Source organism: Sceloporus occidentalis, unplaced genomic scaffold (genome assembly GCF_023333645.1).
Source record: "Sceloporus occidentalis isolate IW3139 unplaced genomic scaffold, rSceOcc1.0.p SCAF_13, whole genome shotgun sequence".
Lineage (NCBI taxonomy): Eukaryota > Metazoa > Chordata > Lepidosauria > Squamata > Phrynosomatidae > Sceloporus > Sceloporus occidentalis.
In genome coordinates this window covers 16254869-16281276 of record NW_028316993.1, presented here as the reverse complement: position 1 = coordinate 16281276, position 26408 = coordinate 16254869, and the positions used below count along the sequence as shown (strand labels likewise).

General features: G+C 42.2%; 1 protein-coding gene across 3 annotated transcripts in view; it reads left to right on the top strand.

Moving 5' to 3' along the window:
* The window catches only part of LOC149305076 (protein argonaute-1), a 45639-nt gene that overhangs the window by 5294 nt on the left and 13937 nt on the right, over positions 1-26408 (top strand). Inside the window, exons 2-12 of one of the 3 annotated variants that reach the window (XM_089479345.1) lie at positions 15398-15584; positions 18394-18514; positions 19025-19206; positions 19679-19815; positions 20014-20148; positions 21100-21187; positions 21324-21471; positions 22239-22358; positions 23074-23196; positions 24573-24706; positions 25786-25970. In XM_089479345.1, the coding sequence (XP_089335471.1) occupies positions 15398-15584; positions 18394-18514; positions 19025-19206; positions 19679-19815; positions 20014-20148; positions 21100-21187; positions 21324-21471; positions 22239-22358; positions 23074-23196; positions 24573-24706; positions 25786-25970 (1560 nt within the window). Of the gene's footprint in view, positions 1-15394; positions 15590-18393; positions 18515-19024; positions 19207-19678; positions 19816-20013; positions 20149-21099; positions 21188-21323; positions 21472-22238; positions 22359-23073; positions 23197-24572; positions 24707-25785; positions 25971-26408 lie in introns of those variants that run through there. The other 2 variants (XM_089479344.1, XM_089479346.1) reach the window with 2 other exon arrangements.

Here is a 26408-nt window from a genome sequence, read left to right as displayed (position 1 = left end):
CAAGTACTAACCAGGACTGACCCTGTTTAGCTTCCAAGATCAGACAGGATTTGGTTCCTTTCAAGTATTTAGGCCCTTTGAGCAGCTTCTACTCTTCTGTATATCCAAGGGACACCATAAGACACACATTCAAACTTGTCTGTATTATGCTCCCTTTCTTCTTCCACTTTATCACCATGTTTGTAAAAATAAAGGCAACATAGGCTGCATCTCCACTGCAGAGTTAATGCAGTTTGACCCCGCTTTAACTGCCATGTCTCATTGCTGCGTAATGCTGGAATTTGCAGTTTTGTGATTTTGCAGTTCTCTGCCAGAGCTCTCTGGTGCCACAACAAACTACAAATCCCAGGATTTCATAGGATGGAGCCATGGCAGTTAAAACATTGTCAAACTCATTAATTTTGAAGTGTGGCAACAGCCACAATCTTCCGTTGCCTATGCCACTGTCAGAACAGAAGTATGGCGAAGCCCACAAAACCTTATGCCAAATAAAACTTATTTTAAGGGGCCACGAGATTCTTTGTTATTTCTCTAGTTGACCAATGCCACTGCTCTCCCCTTGTCCTGTTTGTAAAAAGGAACATCTTGCCTTCAGACTTCTTTTAAAGTGACTCTTCTTCCATGCTTCTAGTTTGATGGGAAAGAGATGTATACTTAGGTTTTCCAAAGTCTTTTTAGATGTGGGTTTTTAAATCTTCCATAATGCAATGTTTCGTTATTGGTTTAACTTCCTGCAGGGAGGCTGTTTGCTTAGTACTTATTAAAAACTTGCAAACTGCCGTGCGGTCTTTAATATCCTACTCTTCTCAGTTGCCCTGTGAGGAAGAATCGCTGCTGTTAACAATGCTACAGATGAGGATCTCCAACTGGCAGAGAGTTCCTAGATTCGCATGCAACTGTAAGCTAGAATTCTGCAGAATTCTGGCTTACTGGAAATGAGGCCCAATTTTTATTTCTCCTGAATTATGCACTACTCCAATGCTTCTTCTGCAAGTGGATACAGATGAACAAATCAAAGACTTTCAGTGTAGGGCAGTGATGGCGAACCTATGGCAAGTGTGCCAGAGGTGGCACTCAGAGCCCTCTCTGTGGGCACACATGCGGTTGCCCTAGCACAGAGTTTGCCAGAGTTTCTTACCAGAAAGCAAGAGGGATGTGGCACTTTGCAATAAATAAGTGGGGTCTGGGTTGCAGTTTGGGCACTCGGTCTGTAAAAGGTTCACCATCACTGGTGTAGGGGTTGCTTGTCATGACACCTGAGCCTAACATTCTGGCTTGTCTCTTCCCCCCAAAGACAAAGAAATAAACCAAAAAACCCCACCCAATTCATGAATTGTTTCTCTGACTTGTTACAGAAAAAAACAAGCCAAGATGGCAAGATTGAGACATCACAATAAGCAGAATATGGGCATCCACACTGCAGAAATAGTCCAGTTTAGACACCCTTCACTGCCATGGCTTAATTGCTATAGCATTCCAAGAATGGTAGTTTTGTGAGACATTTAGCCTTCTCTGGCAGAGAGCTCACAACAAACTACACATCCTAGGATTCCATACACAGCATTGCACCATGGCAGTTAAAGTACCGTGAAACCAGATTGTTTCTGCAGTGCGGATGAAGCCATGGACTGACATTTTCCATACAAGTCACTGCCACCAGCGTGTCTCTGGAAAGAGGCAACCCTTTTCAGCCAAGTGTATTAATTAACGACTTAATTAGTGAATGAATATCCTGCCTTTCTCCCAGTGGTTTGCAATAAAGCTAAAAGAAGACCAAGTTAAAACCTGGTAATAATAATAAATTTGGTAAGAAGAAAAAAGTTCAAGCACATTTGCAAGCTGTCATATTAAATTGCTGTTAAGTTTTACAAAATCTAAAATCATTTAAAACTCGTGCTTTTGCACTCACTATACCTGCTTTTCGAAACTGAACTCTAGGCACTGGATTTGTGTGATGCCACTTTCCAATCCCAGTAAAACACGGCAATTTTGGGGCTTTTAAAAACAGACAAAGTTGAGTTGCTGGTGTGAAGGAGGCTCGCTGTACTCTGTTGACATTTTGGGGTCCAAGAGTTTGCTTTTTTTGAAGGAAAAGAGTTGTTGCTGTGTTTATATCCTGACATTTTCTGGTATGGCACTCGAGTTGACTTGTTGTTGTGTGCCTTCAAGTTGTGTCCAATTTACAGCGACCCTTTCACATGGTTTTAGAGGAGGTTTGCCATTGCCTTCCCCTGAGGCTGAGAGCGTGTGACTTTGCAATTTCACATGCTATCGTTTTTTGTGGGGTTTTTGGGCTATGTGGCCATGTTCCAGAAGAGTTTCTTCCTGACCTTTCGCCAGCATCTGTGGCTGGCATCTTCTCTGAACATGGCCACATAGCCCGCAAACCCCACAAATAACTATGGATGCTGGCCATGAAAGCCTTTGACTTCACATGCTATCTTTCCAGCTTTGCATATAGCATGTGAAACTCATTGCTACAGGATAATAATGAAGTACTGTACTTTTTAAAAAGGCTTGGCTAGGAAAGGGAAGCCCATAGATGTGACTCTTGGAGACAAGAGGTGTTGATCAAAAAAGCAAACAGAGCTGAAGAAGTGAGATGCTTATTAGGGCATCTCCTTTTTATATCAGATGCTTCTATGAGCCTATAAATCCATAAACATTTTCTATGGCGATGGTCTCCTTCTTCCCTTTTAACATTCAGTACTGTACTTGTTTTGTCCTGTATCCTTTTTATTACTGACTATATGTTGATCATTTAACCAAAGCCTTATAAAACCATTTAGAGATTCTCAAAACTATCACAGAAGTTAGGAGTCCCCTATTTTTAACATGTTGTTTTTATCAATGTTGTATTGATGCTGAAGTTCATGTGTTCAGTTTCTTGTGTTGCATTGTGTCAGGCTTGTTAAATGTACAAAAGCCGCACACAATTATTCCCCCCCCCCCCAATTATTAGCACCTGGCAGCTAATCTTTAAATGGGCTGGCTTTGGGATTTCTTGTCTTTGTGGTGCATCTTTCTGTCTTGCATAATAAGTGTTGAAATCTTAGCAGTCTTTTTATGTTCTCAGCTTACCATATCTATCCTAGTAAGACAGAAGCCTTGATCTGTCTGTCTCAAGCCCTGAATAGATAAGTAAATGAAGATAGGTAATTAGCATGTTTTCAAGCCGGCTCATTTTGTAGAAAGAGATTAAAGCATGCTCACTGCAACTTTCAGACTTTGCTGACTGTTTTCTTTCGACATGTTTTCCAGTCAACGAATTCATACAGTTTTAAAAGTCAGTTATACAGTTAGCTTTATATTCAGGGGTATCCGTGTTGGCCATCAAGCAAAGTGCAATAACACACTAAATCCAGAAAACAATGATACCTTTATGGGGCCTACCAGAATACATGATACAAACTGCACATGATGCAGTGGAGCTTTGAAAGCTTGCATCCTCTATTTTGTGCATTTTGGTTGGCCCCATAAAAATATCACTGTTTTGGGGGTTTCAGAAAGACAGTATGCAAAGGGATCTTGTAACATCTTTGAGGCTAACTGTGCAGAAGAAGTTGTAGCATGAGCTTTTGTAGAGTAAGGCTGCATTCTCACTGCAGAAACAATCCAGTTTGACACCACTTTATCTGCCATGACTTAATGCTATGGAATTCTGGAAATCGTAGTTTTGTGAGGCATTTAGCCTTCTGTATCAGAGAGCTCTGGTGCCACAATAACTGCAGTTCCCAGAATTGCATAGCACTGAGCCATGGCAGTTAAAGTGCCTTAGTCTACCTCCTGTGAGATGATTTGTATGCCCTTTTGAAAGTTACCTTTTAAAAATCACACAAACTAGTTAACTGAGTTCAGAGTTCACTCTGAATGATGGAACCGTAGGTTGGGTTTGGCGCATGGGACCAGAGTTGGCTTGAGAAGTCTTTCAAGGTCAGTCATATTCTGGACCTTCAAGACCTTCATTTTGAGAAATGCCCCAATGTTCCTTGCCTTTCCTGCACCTTTTTAACTGGCTGAATGCAGTGGCTTTTAGTAGAGCTCCCCAGATACTAGACCCACCACCGCACTTGTCAAAGACCAGCCGCCAAAGAGAAATGTGAACATTTTCCCCTTCCTCCCACATCTTACTAGTCATTTCTCAGCTTCCAGTTTCTCTGCAATTGCTGGCATGCTAATTTGTGTGAAAACTGAAGGGTTTGCTATCAGGAGCAGATTCCAAACCTATCTTCGACTTAATGTTCACTCTCAGATGCCTTGTTTGCTGAACTGGATTGTTTAAAGGAATGTTTTTTAATCAGTTAAATTGGCAGGCGGATTGGCACACTCATGGTGTGGAGCTCAGCCGAGGAGGTGGGCCGGTGTCTGTTTGCAAGGCATCCAGAGGAGCCCAGAACTGTTTTTCATGGTGACAGTGAGCCATGTTGACTTCATAAGTGATATAAACTGTATTCCTCTCATTGTGTAACCCAGTCTAGTCAGGGCTATATAGCAGATGCTGCAGTGGACCAAAGACCTGAGAGATCTCACAGAGTTTATCCCTATCTCTAGGCTATCTTTCTTCTATCTCTTCACTCCTTTCTCTATTGCCTGGCGGTATTTCCTCTGTCTCTCTTCATGCCTTTCCCTTTGGCTATCTTTCCCTTATCTCTGTCCAGTCCTTTCCCTATATGTTGGCTATCTTTCCCCTGTTGTTGTTGTTGTGTGCCTTTGTCTATCTCCAATCCTTTTCCTGTCTTTTGGTTATTTTTCCTCTATCTCTCTTCAGTCCTTTCCCTATCTCTTCACACACACACACACACACACACACTATTTGATAGAGAAGGGCAGAGCACATTTTAAACAATGAGAAAAAATGAATTACGAACCCCAAAATCCCATAGCACTGAGCCATGGACGTTAGAGTGGGGTCAAACTGGTTTCTTGCTGCAGTGTGGCAGCAGCTTAAGTGGGTTTCCAGAACTGGGTGCCCAGTCATTTAAAACTCTTCCTTAGCTCTGTGCAGAGCAAGTAAAGGCATTTTTAAAAATTGGGTTCTGGCTTCCAAAGACACGGGTGCTTCTGTATAGATGGGTCTAGAATGGTGCCCAGGCCGACCCTTCAAATGGTACCCTTGGCCATTGGAAGGGCTTGGGGTGGGATCTTCCCATGGGTGGGAAACTTGGCCTTCTCTCCTTTGTGTGCCTTTGAGGGCCAGTTCTTTGCCAGGTGATGGATGACATGTGTTGCCCGTGGACTGCGCTTTAGCTATCTTTTGTAAAGCAAGAGTGCATTTGTGTGTCACACACACACACATCCCTTTTGGGATCCTGCCACTCTGCCTTCCCCCATGTTAATTTATGGGAACAGCAGGAGAGTGTGTGGGAGAGAAGGGCTGGGTGGAGGGGGCAGTTTATCCTTCCAAGTACCCACCATGAAAAGAAACTACCTCTTGTGTGTCTGAGTCTGGGATCCCTGGGGGCATTGCCCCCCTTTCTCTCCCCTCCCTCTCCCCCTTCTGTTGAGGGCACAAGGATCTAAATAGACATGTTAATTTCATGCCCTCTGAAGGGGGCAACCCCCATCAAGCAGATGTTGTTCTAGAGCTGGCTGACAGCTGTGGAGACAAATCCTTTTGTTCAGGATGGACCTATCTGAAAGCAACCTTGATTTCTAAACACCCCCCTCCAAAATACATTTAAAGCAGGATGAGCTTCAGGGTAGAGGGATGGATTGTACAGTTGGTACATACAGTTTCCATGTAGGAAAAATGCCTATATTGTCCTCCCATTCCCCTTATGTTGGTGTCCAGTTTCATACTTCTCCTACTCACTTGGGTGCCTTATGTCTGACTCAAAAATAGTCTTCCTCAGTCCCCCCCCCCATAAGTCCTCCTCTCCTTGTGCCCCTTTGCAGAGGCACATGCATTTGCATGACAAAGTGGGGACTTAATGCAACTTTGCCATGGTGAGTGGAGGTATGCAAGCAGACAGCCAGCCCCCTTGTCTCCAAGCAGAATGGGGCAGATTTTGATGAAGAGTGTCCACTTGGAGGAGGGGGGACTGTCTGGCAGCTTTTCCTGCATGGTTTAGTCCTGGTTTCAGAATTTGCATCATGTGTCTGCAAACCCTCGTCCCCAAAGCTTGGGAAAGTTAGGATTTGGAGACTGCGCTTCCAGAATGCCCCAGAAATTCTGGAAATTGTGCCCTAATAGGCAATTTTCCCCCCAAGAATGAAATCTGTAAATTTTTCAACAGCATGGTTGTGGAGGGGCTGAACCAATGGCAAGGCCACAGAGACACCAAGGGAAAATGCAGTCAATATCCATTCAATATAGTTGGCCTTCTGCATTCATAGATTCTTTCTGCACGGATTCAAGCATTCACAGCTTGAAAATATTGTGTGTGTGTGTGTATATATATATGTATATTCCACAAAGCAAACCTTGATTTTCCATTTTATGTAAGGGATACCATTTTACTATGCCACTGTATATACAGTAATGAGAGTTGAGCATCCACAGATTTTGGTATCCGGGGAGAGTCCTGGAACCAAACCCCAGCAGATACCAAGGGCCCACTGTGCATGTATTGCATACATTTTGTATAAAATAACACTAATAACCATAAATGTTAATTCTGCAGATGGATGAATGTAATTATCATGAAATTGCAAATCTTTACAGCATCTTTAGGTAATACAGTTTGGCCCTCCACATTGCGGCTTTGACTTTGGGGAATTTGATTATTTGCGTTTTTGATTCATATGTCCTCTCTAGGAATTTTTAGGTCCTCCAATGCAACTCTGACAGAAGTTGACTATAGTGTTGTGTTGGAGAAAGACAACCTCCCTCTGAACCAATCTTGCCAAGCATATCCTATGAAATGACCTTCATGGCCCCTTAGAAGTCAGTTTGGAGCAAAAAAAAGTGTGTGGAAAAGTTTCCTTTAATGCAAAGGAGGCCCTGGGGGCCATACAACAGCCCTGGGGGTTACATGCAGCCTGTGAACTGCACTTCACCCATCCTTGTATTATGGGAGGATCAGTGTATAAAAGGAATGGGACCTTGGTGACAGGCCAGATTCAAAAGCTGTGCCCTATTTAGATGCTTTATTGAGACTTCTTCCCTTTTTACATATGCTCTTAACTTTCAAGTGTGATGGATTTTGGTTTTTATCTTTCTCCCTTTGGTTATAATAACGCTGCCAATTTTCTGTCTTCCTTGAATGCTTCAGGAAGAGATTGAATATGCGATATCTGCTTTGAGCACTCATTTGCATTGAAAATCAGATGATAAATCTTCAGTAAATAGAAATTCTTGTTTCCCTACCCCCTTTCCTGCAAGACTGGAAGACTTTTTCGGTCTTTTAACATATTGTAGTTGTACTATAATGAATGCAATCTCTACATATGACAGGTGCAGGACAGTTGGTGAGTCTGCACAATATTTATCCAGAAATCCTCAGATGGGAAGAGAAGTGCTACAGTTAGGCTTTGAAACAGCTTGGCCTTATGACAATTGGAAAAACTAGTGATCTTGGCATTTGTTTTTTCCACCTCTGTTTCAAGAGCCTTCTAATATTTTTACCATCATGGTTTGCAGGGTAGCATTTAGCTCCCTAACGGAACAAGAAACCCTTCTTCAGAAGCTGTCTCTTTGTCTTGTATATACTACACAAGCAGGCATGTGTTTCCATTGTGATTGCTCAGAAGCAGTGGAAAGTGGAGAATTGTCTGTTGGCACAGGGTTTAACTTCTTCACAATTTCTATTGTATGTTTTAAAGACAAATGTTTTGCCCTTATGACTGCAAATATATGCATCATTGGATGTGGCCAGTACAAACTGAAATTTCATCAGCTGGGCAACAGCTGAATCATGGTTTCCAGTAACTGAGGTGAAGCTTTGCACTACTCACCCCTCCCTTGTATAAGAAAAAGTAAAATACATTTTGCAAAATCTGCAAATTAAATGCACTGCGTGTAAAATAAGACAGTGTGAAGATTTGCCTGGTTGACACAGAGTTCAATTTGTCTGTTAAAGAATTTGGATGATCTTAGGGTAACATTTTACCATATGCACTCATGTATAGGTCTAGAAAAAAATTGACCCCCCAAAAACTGAGTCACTTTCCATGGCAGCGTCTTCCACTGTCAGACCTTGCCATCTGACACTCTTCCTAATGTTTAGATGGAATCTCTTTTCCTGTAGTTTGAACCCACTGCTTCATGTTCTAGTGTCTGGAGCAGCAAAAAAAACAAGCTTGTTCCATCTTCAGTACGACATCCCTTCTAATATTTAAGCATGGTTGTCATGTCACTTCTTAACCTTCTCTTCTCCAGGCCAGGGTGACCGCATGTTGTCATGGCAAAGGAAGACAAGGCATTGCAAAATGTAGGACATCCGAGAAAAATGGAGGGTGTTACCCCAGAAAAGTTCACAACACTAATACAAATATAAATTCATGACTTTTACTCGTGCTCCAAATGGAGGATATTTTGGAATTCCTCCTGGACAAAAGGTTGAAATGTAGGAGATGTCTGGGAAAAGGAGGCTGCCTGGTCACCCAGCTCCAAGCTAAATATATTCAGCTCCCTAAGCCTTTCCTCATAGGGTTTCATGGTTTCCAGATCATGGTTATGTTCAAAATGGGTTGGAATTGGGTAGGAAAGAACTTGATACTCCTAATTCCCACATGAGCGTTGGAGCCATTGAGGAGTGTGGGTGGTTTTGAATAGCTTGCCTCTTTGTGCAGGCATTTTGGAATGGATGAGGGTATATTGATATGTAGCCATCGTCATAGTCATTTATTAATGCTTAGACCAAAGGCCTTTCACGTACAAAGTGTTAAAATACAACACAACATGTAAGAGCAGCATTATAAAAGTGATACACAAAATAAATTGCACAGCCATCTTGCATATAAGGAATTTAAGATTCAATTCAAACACGTAAAATATAAACAATAATGATATAATTAAATGAGGGCATCCCCAGAGCAATCAACAGCGATATTAGCAATATATCTTGCCCGATATTTATGTGTATGCGGATATAAGTAAGGGGCAGGAAACCCAGAGGATGTGGAAAAGCAACAGGAGGCAGGAACAAGGACCTCTGGCTGTTTTGTGGGGCTGATCTCTGAGTACCACTTTGCCAGCTGGGATGCTGAGGAGGTTTAATTTATGCATTGTGGTCACTCTTTCCCGGCCCTGTGGTTCAGCCATAATTCTCCAGCGGAGCCCCTAGCGTCGCTCACGGGAAACCGCTTTTCATCTGTGCATTGATTCCTTGACTTCATTAATTAATCTACAAGGCTTTCTAGGGAAGGCTTTGGCCACTTTCCGAAATACTGAGTAAATAAATCTGCATCTGTGTGAAACTCCTCAGCCTTTGGCAGCACTTGGCAACTCAAAATAGCACACATACACCATCATCACCGTGGGTTTCTTCAGACCTTTAACATTTTCCAAACTCTCTCTAGCCCAGATTTTTGATGTAGAGAAGCCACCACTAATCCTCATCTTGATCTGGATGTAGGGAGGCGGAGGAAGAGGGGGAGAAGGGAAGATGCCCTGAAAAGAATGAGCCCTGGGGGAATCTTTGAGAGTTTGGTCCCCATTGTGTGTCTCCAGCCCACAGCTGCGCCTTGTCCATTCATTTCTGTCCCGCAAACGTGTGCAGTGACGCGGCAGGAGCCCTCTCGGAGCTGGTTCTCAGACTGGGCGGGTTGGAAGAGGAGAAGCTGTTTTTCATTCTGTGAGAATTTCCAGCCGGTGTAGCTGTCTTAGTCTGTTGCAGCAGAAGCAACACCCAAAGCTGCATTTTGCATTTACTGCATTTTGGTTGGTCAGTAAAGGTACAGGTTGAGCCTCCTTTATCCAAAAAGGTTGGCACCAGAAGTGTTTTGGATTTGCATATAAATGAGATGTGTATATGTGCCTGTGCGTGCATATGTGTGTGTGTTGTTGGCTTTCAGGTCGTTTCCAACTTATGGTGACCTATCATGGGTTTTTTTTTTGGCGAGATTTGTTCAGAGGAGGCTTGTTGTTGCCTTCCCCTGAGGCTGAGAGCATGTGACTTGCCCAAGGTCACTTCATTTTATAGACAAGCCAGGGTTCGAAACCTGGTCTCCAGACTCCTAGTCCAACACACAAACCACTACACCAAGCTGGTTCTCTGGACCCAAGTCAAAACATGAAATTCATTTGTGCTTTGTATACAGAGCCAGTGTGGTTTAGGGGTTTTAGCGTTGCATTATGACTCTGGAGATCAGGGTTCGAATCCTGCATCACCCACTGAGTGACTTTGGGCAAGTCACACTCTCTCATCCTCAGAGGATGGTAATGGCAAACCCCCACTGAAGAAACTTGCCAAGAAAACCACATAGGGTTGCCATAAGTCAGAAATGACTTGAGGGCACACAACAACAAACAACACCTTATACACATAACTTGAAGGTGATTTTATACATAATGTTTTTAATAATTTTGTGCATAAAGCACAGTTTGTGTACACTGAAGCTTAAATGTTTGAGGTGTCATAATACTATGGGTCCATAGCTGTTTGAAAGAGGTGTGTGAGCCTTTTCCTTCTCCAGGGAGTGGAATGTGTTGAAAGGAAACCTAGCAGTAATTTTACAGCCGAGTATCACAATAATCCCGAAACCACAGTGCAGCGTGGCTTGAGATAAGAGGATTCCTCTACTTTCCCTTAAGCGTTGCTCCAGGGCAATGCGGTCAGAGGGCATTTCAGGTGAAATGCAGCACACAGATGCCAGCCACATGCTAGGTTTTCTCTGGAACTTGGAACCGTTGTTTGCATCATTGCTGATTCACTTTTGGCTTTTGGAGAACAGTGATAAACGGGAATTATGATTTATGAGTAACATTAGTGCAAAAAACATTCCTAAGGATTCTGTATGGTGTACTATGGGAGGGGGTCAGTGGCAGGGTGGCACATGAGTTATGGCACTGGGTGATGCCAACCCTAGCAACACTATGCTGGTCGCAACTCTGGCTTGCTCAGAATTATCCACCTTAATCTCAGGTATGTTTGTTCAGAAAAAGTCTTCCCATCACTGAGTGTATTCAGGATTGCCTTTCTGAGGGCAGCAGTTCAGAACTAAAAGCAGTAACTGTGCTTTCCTTGCCCAAACATCACATTAACCTTCCGTTACCAAATCCTCTTCAAGCCATAGTTTGTCATTTCAGGCTCACTGGCCAATCACAAACCATGATTTGTCGATTCAGGTAGCACAACATAGGTAAGCTTTTGAACCCAAGCTTGTTCCAGTGCCTGAACTGAGCTCCTAACTCTGTTTGCATCCGCACTACGGAAACAATCCAGCTTGACCTCACCTTAACTGCCAAGGCTCAGTGCTATGGAATCCTGGGAACCGTAGTTTGTTGTGGCACCAGAGCTCTCTGACAGAGAAGGCTGAATGTCTGCCAAAACGACTAGTCACAGAATCCCATTGAGCCATGGCAGTCAAACTGGATTATTTCCATAGTGCGAATGCAGCCTCTGATTATAGAAGGCAGGAGTATATATGATGGTGGAGCTGGTTCTTCCTCTGCACATTTTCCAAAGGACAGCGACGATTTTCATTAGATTGCAGCTTAGCGTTATCACTGCTGAGTTTTTGGGATGTTACCTGAATTTTAATTCTATAATATTTTTAAAAAACTGTTCTTACTGAGCCCTATCAATGCACAGCCTTTTTCTGATTATCTTTCTCGTCTTCATCCACACTCCCCATTTTCTCCATCATCACTGAACTTCTCTTGTTGAGGCTTGTAAATCACGCTTCATCCTTGGAGAGCAGTTTTGATTGGTGTGTGTGTAAAAAGAGTGACCTAGGGCTCTTTGGAGATGAAGGCTGGCCCTTGCATGACCCTGGGAAATTCACTTCACTGGGGAAGCTGGTGGGTTAAAGGCCAGGGCAGAAAGCTGGTGGAATCGATTGGGGGGAACCTTTTTACAGCCTGGAATTGCCTGTGAGCAACTCGTGGATGTTGGAAAACATTTGATAGAACGCAAGAATACAAGAGAATACAATTGCCTGCCTCCCAAATCTTCCCTTTCTGGAAAAGGAAAGATAGGAGAAAAGCAGTTTCCCCCGTGAAATGTCTGAATCACCATCGGTCATCACTTTCCCTGACTTTGCACATGGTAGCAGGATGAGATCACAGAATGGTCTATCATTTTGGAGCAGAAGTGATCGCGTTTCTTGTTCGATGCTCCCTTTTATAAAATACCACAAAAAAAAAGTGCCCCCAAAATATTTCCTTCAGGCAGAGGATAATAAGAAACTCCCTGGAGAGCTGACTCTCTTCTTGCAAAGAGGAAAATGTGGGAGGAAAAATCGAGAATGCTCTTTATTCAGAGTTGACTGATTTAAAACCTTGGTTTAAACCAAGGCCTGTTACAGACTGCCAAAATAAAGCTGCTTCAGGTCTCTTTGGAGGTATGCTATTTAAATGATGCATGGGTCCTAAGAGTCCGGAGGTCGCGCCAAAGCCACACTCCATTCCTAAGCACTGGAGTGCAGCTTTGGTGCAGCTTCCGGATTCTTAGGATGCATGCATCATTTAAACAGCATACCTCCAAAGAGACCCGAAGCAGCTTTATTTTGGCGGTCTGTAACAGGCCCAAGTAACTTTTAAAAAGTAACATTCCTGGGGTCTCAAAAATGATTATTCACACACACACACACACACACACACACACACACACACTAAAATCTGGCTGTTATTGCTGTTTTTCAATCCTCTTACAGGAACCGCAATAACTGTTTGAATTTAAACAATTTAACTGTTAACAGTTTATTGGCAGTTTGTTCCTTGTTAGACCAGTATCCAGTGTCAGTGGCTTCTTTTTAACCACTTTATTTTATAGTGCAAGGAATGCCATTCACAACAAATCCTTCCATTAACATAAGTTCGAGCAAAACTTGCTTTAAAAGAGCACTTTTTGAAAAGAACGATGATTGTTTAAGCTAGTTGCCATAACATCGGAACTGCATTTTGCTACTGTAATTTTCTGATTTAGTCCTATATTAGTCTAGTCCTACACATTAATGAAAAACAATAAATAAATAAAAGTTTAAACGAACAACAACAATAATAATAGGGTTTTGGGGGGTGTTTTTTTCTTTTAAAAACTGGGTTTGCTTTCCCCACTAACTTCGGCTCTATTGCAGCCTGAAGTGGTAAAGACCACTCTGTAATACTGCAGGGCTTGTACCTGCAGGACAAAAACATACACACATACAAAACCCTGTTGTTATTTTATTTTTGTTTGTTTAAACCATTTGGGTATATTTACTTATTTTGCATTCCTGTATATAGGACTGAATCATAAAATTATTGTAAGCCACCTTGAATCCTATTTTGGGAGAAAGGTGGGATATGATTCCCATAAAGAAAGAAAGAAATTTCACCCCGCTGCCATATCAAGACCAAACAGTGGTTATAAGCTGGGTCAGCTCTTTGGTAATGCACATTTGTGAGCAGAAGGTTCTGGTTTAAATACTGGGAGGACTACCAGGGCAAAGAGTATAAGGCCAGATGGACCTAATGTACATAGCTTTCCATTCTCCCATGAAATGAAGAGAGTAAACATTTAGGAATTCTGCACTGTGCCTTTTGCCTCCAATTATAGTAACCAATTTAGGTTTGGGGTTGAATGCTGATCCCTAAGGCAGATGTCTTGATCTCATGCAGAACTGCTGGTGCCTGGATGGAGGGGGAAATCCCTCTGAATCTTGTTTCCCTAGAGACTAGGCTTCAGGGGCTGCTTTTCTTGTGGTTCTCATTATTTTCAGGATCTATCCATTGTGCATCTTTGTTCTGAGCTTTTGCCTTCTGATCTAGCTGAACAATAACACTCCAGCCTTCCAGACTATAGGCAAATCCATGTTCAGCAAATCATCAAGGTGGAGGCATTATGCCTGCTTTAGCACAACCTTGTGGAGCTGAATGCCCTAAAAACAGTCCAAGACAGCTGTTGCAATGAAGTTTTCTGGTAATTTTGTAATGTAGATCGTGTTTAAAATTTTGCTGTTGTTCTGTGGAATAGTCAGACTCTCTCAGAGGAAGGCTGGAGACTCAGCAGATTGAGAGAAGGTTGGTTTCGTTGGACTGTAACTCCCAGAACTCCCCCTCCGCATCAAGTCTGTAATTTAGGATAGCAGCTCCCAGACTACCCCATCCAGCCTGACCTTGTAATTGTAGTCCTTAAAAAGAATTTTTCTCTAGTTTTGGAATTGTGGAATAACATTTGATGAAAAATGTCACGCCAGAAAGATCCAGTGGGAAACATTGCAATTGCAGTGCATCCTGCTGGAATTAGTTGGAAGTGGATAGCATAGAAAGACAAGGATCAGAGCCGTATGCATGCTATGTGCCTATTTGAACCACAGTTCTGCTCACCAAACTGCCCTTTGGAGAGCTGTAACTGTACCAGTTCTTCCTTTCTGCCACCTTTCTACACTCTGAATGGTCAATCTTCCTCTGTAACATAGCCTAAACCCAATGGCTAGTTCCAGTTACAGCATATCCATTAAATCAGTTTCTGAGTGGTAAGCTAACACCATTAACAGGAAAAGTGGAAGACCTTGTTCAAGATGGACAGACTCGGTCAAGGAGTCTGAATGTACAAGACTTGAGCAAGGTGGTCAGATATAGGGGGACTTGGAGGACTCTCATTCACAAGGCAAAGTTGACTTGACAGCAATTGTTGTGGGACTACAAGTTGTTTCTGACTTATGACAACCCTAATGTGACCCTATCATGGAGTTTTAATGGTAAGATTTGTTCAGAGGAGATTTGCTATTGCCTTCCCCTGAGGCTGAGAACATGTGAGTCATCCAAGGTTACCCAGTCGGTTTCCATAGCTAAGTGGGAATTCGAACCCTTGCCTCCAAAGTCGTAATTCAAACACTCAAACCACTAAACCAGTTAGCAACAACAAATACAATTAATTCATTAAGTCTGACATGGTTGGAGCTAGCAATTTTATTTATACTTTTGGTTGCTATCTCTTCTCATTTGTTTAGCCGTAAACCCCACTATTTCCCTCTAAGTAAAGAATTGTACCATTCCTCTTAATTCCTCCCAATCTGTATATGCCACCAGAAAAAACTATCTTCCAGAAGTGACTCAGTGGGTCTATACAGGCAAAGGGTACATTACCACATGAGCCCCGTTCTCGCTGCAGTTGTGTCTCCTTTTAAAAAGTAGAAACATACTGGTTTCAGGGCAGCCAATCTCACATTTCGCTGCTGCCACCATTGTAGTGGGAGTTGTATGGATTACATACAATATAATATGTGAAGTGCTATCAGTAGTCTATAGAATTATGTAGACCTTAAGTTTTGAACTGTTTCTCCCTTGTTGTTTTGTTTTGTTCAGCAGCCGCTGCAGGCGCTTACCTGCCACCCCTGCAGCAGGTATTTCAAGCTCCTCGCCGGCCCGGGATAGGAACTGTTGGGAAGCCCATCAAACTCTTAGCCAATTACTTTGAAGTGGACATCCCCAAGATCGATGTCTATCACTATGAAGTTGACATCAAGCCAGACAAGTGCCCGCGCAGAGTCAACAGGTAAGGCAAGTATTAGTGTTTAGCAATTTTACTCCTTGTCCAGCCAAAAAATGGGAAGAAGCAAGAGATCTCTGAGAAAATGTGAACCGTAGCCTATCTTTTCTCCTTTGCTACAAGTTTCTGAGAACCCCAATTCTGCACACGCTTGCCACAGCTATATTTTTTTAATCCGGTCCACTTTGTTAAAGTGCTATTGCTTCTCTTGCACAGGTGGGAGGTGACCCTGCAAGCTGACCTTCAGGTAGGGAAGGGAATGGCTTTCTTGTGCCATCTCTTTTCTTCCTTCCGCCCAACCCACGCTAGGTATTGTGTGTCTCTTCTCCCCCGGTTTCCCACCCCCGGCTGTGCCTTGGTGGCTCAGGAGATAAATGGGCTTTGGGCTCTATCACCGGTCAGCTTACAACAGCTGTGTGGTGTTGGCTGTACTCCCAGACTTTTAGAATAGCTGTCCTTAGACTTCCGGCATTTGTAGTGCTGTTTAAACTCTATTCTTCATTTCTTATATTTCATTTCATTCTGAACTTGGAGGACAAGGGTATGAAGGTTCTGCAACTCCCTTTGGGCTCACCTGTGGGAGACATTTTGCACAGGTTGTCTTCACTGGTGTGGTTGTAGCTCTGTGAACCATGAATGGAGCCAAGGAGTGGAGAGGCAGGCCGCCAAGGACCCATTCCTTCCAGTTACTGGAAAACTTATTCAACCTCCCATTTCTGAGTTTTCAGCAGACACTGCTTGTCAAACAGGATCCATTTTTTACTTTCTTGCGTGAGGGCTACTTGCCCACTATCCCTTTAGTAGTCAGGAACAGAGTTCAGAAATAACTTATTAAAGATAACCCATTATGAGTATTATTTACGTGTTTATTTAATTTATATCCTGCCTTTCTCCTGGCACAGGATTCAAGGTGGCTCACAACCATTTAAAACAAAATACAATTTAAAAGCTATTGATGCAAGAATAAAACCAGTGTTCTATTTAAAACACACAAGTGGAAAACAGTCTTATAAGCATGTTTAAAACATACTATAATGGAAAAACATTAAAATGGCCTCTGCAGCAAAAATTAAAACCTTGGGAGCGGCCACTGAGAAGGCTCTCTCTCATGTTCTCATTCAGTGTGTCTGAGCTGGTGGTGGGACTGAGAGAAAGCCCACTCTTTAAAGCTTGGGTAGGCTCTTATAGGGAAACACGAAGGCAGTTTATTCCTTCTTCCATTGCAATAGGGTTATAACAACATGAGAGATAATTTCACCCATAGCTTCACCCTGCAGTTAAATTTACTTTTATTAGTGTGTAGGTTGACCAAAGTGATGGAGAAAATATATACCATAGTACATGTGCTAGGTCGTGCTGTGCCACATGTTGCTGAATGGAAAAAAATCATATTAAAATAAATAAATTAATTAAAAGAACGGTTTTGGTTACTTTTGAGAAACATAAAAGTAAAGAACTGCTTTGTTAAAAGACGTGTAATTCTTTTAACTAATTTTGAAAACCTGTATTTTGGAGTTATAGATGTAATTCGTTATTTTTGAAAGCGACTTTCTCAGTGGAAACATAGCAGTACAGCAAAGGTTCATCCCTGCCTAACTGCTCCTTGGACTTCTCCAAAAAGAAATTTGGGCCATTATCCCTGCCAAAGATCAAGCTGTAAGATCAAGTGAAACTAGGATCAAGAGGATCCAGATTAAAATTCTCATTCAGTTGTGGAACTCATCCTAACCTCGTTTAGAGATTTGCGAGTGGACTGATTTTAGACTTGTTGGATCTTTGTTGGAACCAGAGGCCTATTACAGACTGCCAAAATAAAGCTGCTTCGGGTCTCTTTGGAGGTATGCTGTTTAAATGATGCATGCATCCTAAGAATCCGGAAGCTGCACCAAAGCTGCACTCCAGTGCTTAGGAATGGAGTGTGGCTTTGGCGCAACCTCCGAACTCTTAGGACCCATGCATCATTTAAATAGCATACCTCCAAAGAGACCCGAAGCAGCTTTATTTTGGCAGTCTGTAACAGGCCAGAATCTTCCAACCAGGCGCATAATGTGGAAGTTATGCACGTTTTAAAAAAAAAGTTATCTTGCAGGGCTGAGCACATTCTGTCCCCAGGAATTTGTTTTTTATAACAGAAAGAAAAGAGGCTTGCAATCCTTTCATGGAAAAAAAAAATCATCCTCTTGTTGCCCCAACTTTTGCTGAAGAGCATAATTTAGGTGGATAAAAGTAATTTTTTTAATTGCAGCTGTTGTAAGCCATAAACATCTGCTAAGACTTTTAAGGGCTAAGCACTCACGTGCAGATATTGTGATCTCAAGTTCTTTCTGTCCCATTTAGGAAGAAATCTCAATTAACTTAAGTTCTTACAGTGGACCCTTGTTATACACTGGGGTTTGATTCCAAGATCCCTCGTGGATAACAAAATACATGTATGCTCAAGTCCCATTAAATATAATGACAAAGCAAAATGGTGTCCCTTATAAAAATGGAAAATCAAGGTTAATATTTGAAAAAAAAATTTGAACCCATGGATGCTTGAATCCGTGTATAAAAAAATCTGTCCATAAGAAGGGCTGACTGTACTTTTAAAAAAACCCACAAGCCAAATATAATTCTAGCCAATTCCTGGTTGAGGATCCAGTTGATTGATCAGATCTGGTTGAGCTGCGAAGAACTTACACTCTTCCTCAAAGTCTAGTAAGGCAATTCACAATCCAAGTCCTAATTTTCAACCCGGATTGTAACTCTAGTTTTCTAGCCTCTTTTCCTAGTCCCCTTACCAAATCTCCCTCTCTTTCTCTCTCTTTTTTTGCAGGGAAGTCGTGGAGTATATGGTGCAACATTTCAAACCTCAGATCTTTGGAGACCGGAAGCCAGTATATGATGGAAAAAAGAACATCTATACTGTCACTGCCCTGCCTATTGGGAATGAGAGGGTAAGAGGGCAGTGTTCTTTTGGGTGGGTGGATAGTTCCTCAATTTTTCTTGTTTAAAAGTAGAGCTGTCTTCAGATAAGGAGAAGCCTGAGTGCTTCTTCCTAGCCCTGTGCTACCTCTGTTATATGGCAATGGCTGAAAACTCTCTGGTTGTAGAATTCAAATACTTAGATGTGTTGTGTTGTTTGCCTTCCAAGTTTTTTTTGACATATGGTGACCCTATCATGGGGGTTTCTTGGCAAGTTTCTTCAGAGAGGGGTTTGCCATTGCCATCCTCTGAGGCTGAGAGAGCATGACTGGCACAAGGTCATCTAGTGGGTTTTTATGGCCAAGTGGGGATTCGAACCCTGGTCTCCAGAGTCATAATCTTGTTAGTGTGGATCAGTATTGTAACACCTTTGAGACTGAGAGAAAGAAAGAAACTGGTAGCATTCTTACCTGAAGAGCCTTTGGTGGTTGACCATGACTTATGTAACAGCTTTCTGTTCTCCTTTATCTTCTCTGTTCTAGGTTGACTTTGAGGTGACAATTCCAGGAGAAGGCAAAGATAGGATATTCAAGGTTTCTATCAAATGGATGGCCATTGTGAGTTGGCGAATGCTTCATGAGGCCTTGGTAAGCGGACAGATCCCTGTTCCTCTGGAATCTGTCCAGGCCCTTGATGTTGCCATGAGACATCTAGCATCCATGAGGTAAGATTATTTCTCACCTGTGTATCTTAGCAAATGATGGATTGAGGGAGTGCCCTCAAAAGAAAGATCTGCAAAGCAAATTTGAGCACATGAGCTCTTTTCAGATGTACTTGGGAATCTAAAATGATTTCCTCTCATAGTTGTAGGGAGAGGGAGCAGGTGAGAAGTGAGCTCAATCCTGTTCCTGACAAAATTTGTGGAGGGGGAAGAACTGGAAAGTTCTCCACATAAACAGGGCTTCATGCTTATATACCACTTCAAATATGATGAAATTTTATTTGTGTTTTAAATAATGTGTAAGTATGAAGAAAGAACTGGATCTCTCATGACAGAGAGGAAACTGTTAGGAGCACGTTTGTGGTTCCGAGAAATTCTTGTGTGTTTTGTGCCTTGGTCTAGGTTTTATGTATCAAAACATTTGCTGCCCTTCATGGGTGTCACTAATGTTTCTAATATTCTTTTATCTCCTCAGGTATACCCCAGTGGGCCGTTCTTTCTTCTCTCCCCCTGAAGGATACTATCACCCACTGGGAGGTGGCCGGGAGGTCTGGTTTGGATTCCACCAATCTGTCAGGCCAGCTATGTGGAAGATGATGCTCAACATTGATGGTAACTTGCCTCACATATACTTACCTACCTCTTTGTTGTAGAATTGGGGTTATATAATGTAATATGCAGGAAGGGTTGGTGACTTGCATACTATGTTAACTTGGGGTGTTATTATCTAGAGAAATGCAGGAGATTGTTGACATTATATCTGCTGCCTTGGCTGTCCTGAACTCTTTATCTGCTCTAACCGCATAACAGTGTCAGCAACAGCCTTTTATAAAGCCCAACCTGTAATAGAGTTCATGTGTGAAGTCTTGGATATCCGGAACATTGATGAGCAGCCAAAGCCTCTGACTGACTCTCAGAGAGTTCGCTTCACCAAGGAGATCAAAGGTAAAACAGACAAGGAAATAAGGAGTTTGTAATCCTCACTTAGCATAATTATTATTATTATACTTTATTTATATAGCTCTGTAGATTTAATGTGCTTCCTGTTTCGCCATACATTCTTGCATTCTGGTATCTGGCCTGCAATTCAGTCTCATAACCAGAGCTTGGAAAAGTTTTGTTTTGGACTACAAGCGCCATAATCCACCAAGTAGCACAACTACTGATTAGAGAATTCTAAGGCTGATACTCCCCCATCCCAAAAAAGGCTTTCATTTCTAAGCCTTCAAAAGGATCTTGCAGCATCTTGGAGACTAACTGCAAAAGAAGATGTTGTGTTAGCTTTTGTGGAGCTCCGTCTGCTTCCTCAGATGCGTAGAAAACCTTTCCCATGGTTCACCTCGAGATGACTCCATGCATCTGAGGATGTAGGCCAAGTCTATGAAAGCTTATGCTACAACTTCTTTTGCACAGTTTGTCTCAAAGATACTACAAGTTCCCTTTGTATATTGATATTGCAGACTAAAACAGCTATGCCTGTTTTCTAAGCATGTTTGACCAGAGTGAGTGGAATAAGGGGGTACAGGAGGAAGAGAGAAAAAAGGAAAGAAAAGAAAGTGTGTATAAATTTGGGTGGGCAACTTGTGGCCCTTCAGAAGTGGTTTTTCCCCTTGTATAATCTTAGTTCCCCCCCTTACTGTTGAGTGCGCCTGTTGCTATGTAAGGAAGCAGCAATGCCTCTAAAAAACTAAAAAATAACCCCAATGTTTTTAAAGCTCTTGGATGCAGATTGTAAAATGAGCAACTGTAATAAGAGATTTTTTGTAACAAATTCTGATGGCAATCTGAATAAGTTTTATGTTGTGCTTCTGCAATGCAATTCAGCCTCAAGTTAAGCCCCTTCCTTCCTTCCTTCCTTCCTTCCTTCCTTCCTTCCTTCCTTCCTTCCTTCCCTAGGTTTGAAAGTGGAAGTGACCCACTGTGGGCAGATGAAGAGGAAATACCGCGTGTGCAACGTTACCCGGCGACCAGCTAGTCACCAAACGTAAGGCAGAAGTGGAGGGAGAAAAAGAGACCCTGGTATGGGGGAACCTTTGGTTACTTCTGGCATGGAACCAAAAGTCCCATGTCACTGCAGCTCCTTAAGTCTCCTTAAGCATCTCCATTTGTTTTTCATATAGGTTCCCCCTGCAGTTGGAGAGTGGTCAGACGGTGGAGTGCACTGTAGCACAATACTTTAAGCAAAAATACAACCTCCAGTTGAAGTACCCCCACCTACCGTGTCTACAAGTCGGTCAAGAACAGAAACACACATATCTGCCTCTGGAGGTGAAAGCTTATTTTCTGGAATGGGGAAGATGATTGAAGAAACCTTGGGGCCTTGATGTGTGTGCATGGATAATTATTGTAGCTATATTTTATTTTCTGCTCTTATAGTTCTGCCCACTGCCCTTTTTGGTGCCGATCTTTCTTCCACCTCAGCAGACCGAATTGCACTTCCCCTTGGGTTAGGTGATTGAATAATCCTCTCTGACTGCTGCCACATTGCATAAAGAATGCAGTTTGACACTGCTTTAACTGTCATGGCTCAATACTATGGAATCCTGGGATTTGTAGTTTGTTGTGGCACCAGAGCTCTCTGACAGAGAAGACTAACTATCTCTCAAAACTACAAATCCCAGAATGTCATAGCATAGATCCATGGCAGTTAAAGTGCTGCCAAACAGCATTAATTCTGCAGTGTAGATGCAGCCTTTGATACAAAACAGTTGCTTTGCCAGTAATCTTTGCTGAGCAAAGCTGCTTTACTAAACACCATGTGAAATTGGCCATTAATACTACCATTTTACAAACAGGACTGTCTCAACCTCACTCATAGGTTCTACTGGAAATTAATTCCCAGAGGTTGGGGAGAGGGGGGAGAGGAGTATTTGTTTAAGTGTTGATGGGTGAAATCGATATTTGTCTTTAACATATATTTGTATGCGCCTTCCTATACATTACAGTAGCCTTGAGGGTCTCCATGTTGGGACAAAAGGCACGATAATGACTTCAAATAAAATATATAAAGTTTGGATCACTGTCTATTTTGCCAGGTATGTAACATTGTGGCTGGCCAGCGGTGCATCAAAAAATTAACGGACAATCAGACTTCCACAATGATAAAAGCTACAGCAAGATCTGCTCCAGATAGACAGGAAGAAATTAGCAGACTGGTACGTGTTTCTTATCCCTTTACTTTGTTTGGTGTGAAGGAAGGAGGAATAGGGCACCTGTGGTGTTTTTGTTCTTTAAGTTAATCATTTTGGGTCTGTAATTTGGAATAATTTGTAAATCAATGAGAGTAAGGAACTAGAACTGGTATACACCAGATCCTTAGAGACCAAACTGTGAAAAGGTGAACTTTAATCCCCCCACCCGAGTAAGCTTGCAGTCCTCATGGTTCCAGAGCTAAATTCAAACATGTGAAAGGTATGATAGATGAGGAGATGCAAATGATACGACATGGAGCAAGATAGCATTTCAAAGATCATATTCATTGCTTTAAAATGTTCCAGAGCCCTAACTGTGCATTTTCTTAAACTCAAGAACCTATGGTTATGGACATGAGGTGTGCAGGGTCTTTTCTATGTATGTATAAGAACAAGAGATGCAAGATTTCTGACATGAATCTGTCAAAATCATCTTGGGGGACTAGTGAAGAAGTGATAAGATCTCACCATTATATAGGTAGATATTTCTGCCATTTATAGGCAGAGCCCAGTGCTCTCATCCTCTGAAGTTTTCCACAGAACAAGGAGGCAGGTTGTTGTTAATGATCTGCCTGTTACTTATACCAAGCTATATCTGGCCTGTGTTTTCTCTTTAAGTGAATCGTTGATGGTGTATCTTCTGGAGTTGGAGGAATGAAGCTCTTTATTTCTGTTACAGATGAAGAATGCAAGTTATAATCTGGACCCTTACATACAGGAGTTTGGCATTAAAGTGAAGGATGATATGACTGAGGTGACTGGACGTGTCCTGCCAGCCCCAATCTTACAGTATGGAGGCCGGGTAAGTACTCCTGAGCACTGTTCCTGTAGTTAGCAGGTGATGGTGAGGTATTTAGAGTAGTGATACTAATCTTGGATCCCAATGGGCAAGAAATAGCAACTATAATCCTTTTACTCTTTTAAAAAATACACAAAACACTTTTCGATTTCAACCATGTTTGCAGTAAATGAATGGAGCTGTTGACATTCTTGTTTCTACAAACAAGATATAGCAGCCAAAGAGGAGAATAGCTTTAAAGTAACCAATAAATGTTTGGTGAGGACACCCTTGAACTCAGGTCTTCCTAGCCTTATTTCTCCAAGCACTGTTTCTTGCTAGATCTGACAATCATGGAGAAAAGCAGCTTTTGGAAAGCATCCCATTAACCGAGGGATTTTTGTCCATAGCAATGCTCCCAGCTTTCCTTGGTGCTTCTTGTCATTCTCTTTATTCTACTATCAATATCGGGTCATGCCCAGTAAATTAGTTTGATTATTGTTTATCACAATGGTGGTGGGGGCTGATCCTTCCAATATTCTTAATTATTTTTTCCTCTTGTTGATGCTTGAATTAGGATGGTTAAAGAAATCCACACACAAAAATAACTCTATTCCTAGAGTCTTATCTTGCTTCCAGTTTTAGCCAGTTCACACCCTCCCCCAAAATAGCTAAAGGGAGCAGTGTTTCCCCCGTCCTCCCTCTCCCACAATAATTCAAGCCTTCTCTCTTGCTCTTTTAGCTCCCGTCAAAACATAATGATTTGTGCAAATAGCCTTGCTGGCAAGGGATGATAGAAACTGTAGTCCAACACATCTGTAGGGCACCAGGTTGGTCAAAGCTGCTTTTAGCCTAGACTTGCTCCCCATTCTCTTTATAACATAATGGCAGCTTTCCTGTTTTCATCTATCCTGAACTTCTTATGAGCTGCTATCTTGAACCCCTACCCTGCAATTTAACCTACTCATTTATAAGGGAACTTGAACCAAGCATTCAGGTGGTGGAGTTCCCTACAATGAGAGATCCACTTGGTGCCCTTTACTGATGTCTCTGAATGTCATTAAAACCTTTTTGTTCTTGCTTTGGTTCAGTTTTCTTTTCTTCCTTGTGTAATATCCTTCTGGTCATTTCAAGTTCATTTCTTTCCATAAATTGTTTTGTTCATTTGGAAATTGTTGTCCCTGATGTTTGTTAACTGCTTTACCAGGGGAGGGTGGAGTGAGGAGCTGAAAGGCTGCACATTTATTTTTCAATTAAAAGAAAACAAATTACTGTAGGAACTGATGACAGATTATTGAATGGCCAGGCTTCTCAAATGGTTGCCTGCATGTACCTAGAATTCCATGATGGTTTTTGAGTGTGCCCTGATAAGAGTGGTTTCTTTTATGCTTTCCACACAGAACCGTGCCATCGCCACACCCAACCAGGGGGTATGGGACATGAGGGGAAAGCAGTTCTACAACGGCATTGAAATCAAAGTCTGGGCCATTGCCTGCTTTGCCCCTCAGAAGCAATGCAGGGAAGAAGTTCTGAAGTAAGTGGAGGATATGTTGTAGTACAGCCATAGTTTTACCTTGGAGTTCATGACAGAAGTCCCAGAGTGAATTCCCAGATCTTCCAGGCAGTCCTAGGAAAGACTTTCCTCTGCAATCTAGGAAAGTCGCTGCCAGGCAGAGTAAACAAAACTGAGCTGGGTGTTCAAATGGTGTAACACGGTGTAAGGCAGATTTGTGTGTACAAGTTGAATCTTCCTTATCCAGACTTCCAAAAATCCAAAATTGTCCACATGGGTGGCTGAGGTAGTGACACCTTTGCTTTCTAATGGTTCATTGTATACAAATTTAGTTTTGTGCACAAAGTTATTAAAAATGCCATGTATAAAGTTACCTTCAGGCTATGTATACGAAATATAAACGAATGTCATGTTTAGACCTGGATCCCATCTCCGAGATATCTCATTATGTATATTCAACTATTTCAAAATCTGAAATCCATAACACTTCTGGTCCCAAGCATAAGGGCGATTCAACCTGTATATGAAAACCAGGGGTAGTTGCACTAAGACAGAGACGCCCAGGCCAAACTAACTTTGCCCAACAGAGTTGGGGGAAACCCCTGTCTGAATCCATGGAGATCCACTGCTGTTTAGTGTAAACTATACTCGGGAACATTGTACACTGAGATGGGCTGATGTTCTAACTTGGTTAAGTGAAGCTTCCTAGTTGAGACATGAGAACACTGTTGTAATGTATTCATGGTGGTTGCCTTCAGAAGGCAGGCAGAAATATTTTGTGTCAGTTTAGGATGATCTTAGAGAGCTGAAGATGTTAGCCTACAGGGGCTGGCTGGTCATTTAAACTAGAGCTTGCCTCCTGCATACCATTTGTTCAAGACTTTCAATCTGGATTGGTGGGTGCCTCCTGAGAGATGATGGCTTCACATCTTCCTCTCCTTACAAGGCAAGCAGCAGCCCTCTGAGCAGGATGTTTAAGGCCATGGATTGGATTCTGATTTGAGAGTAAACCCAACACATTGTTTTACCCTGCCTAAACACTGCTTGGTAGTGTTTAAGAGGAACTCTTCTGAACCCAGTTATTCTTCTTCCCTTTGCAGAAATTTCACAGACCAGTTGCGCAAGATCTCCAAGGATGCAGGGATGCCAATCCAGGGTCAGCCGTGTTTCTGCAAATATGCACAAGGTGCAGATAGTGTGGAGCCCATGTTCCGGCACCTTAAGAACACCTACTCAGGGCTCCAGCTCATCATTGTCATCCTGCCAGGGAAGACACCAGTGTACGGTATGTGCACCCAGTGCACTGGGGGAAGAGGGCTTGGGAAAGAGACATATATTTCCACTGAGATCTATATTAATCAAGGACTTTTTCTTAGTTTAAATATTAAAATAAGAATAAGTTCTCAATTGACATGGAAAGCTAGCTCAGCAGGCTAAATCCCAGTTTCTTGGAATGCTGTTTTTCTTTATCTTTAGGCAAAATTTTCTACTTTGCACCTTGAGTGCTAGTCAGTGTTCCTTGGAGAATGTGCGGACAAAAATATTTCTAGAAAACCTCACATAATCCACCAGCGATAATGAGATTAATAGCACAGTGACACAGTGCTAAAATATACACTGTAGACATCACTAACTATATATTTAGAGCATTATGAGAGAGTTTAAAAGCCTGGCGAGATGGAAGTGTCTTTGCCCGGCACAAGGATGATAGCAAAATAAGAAT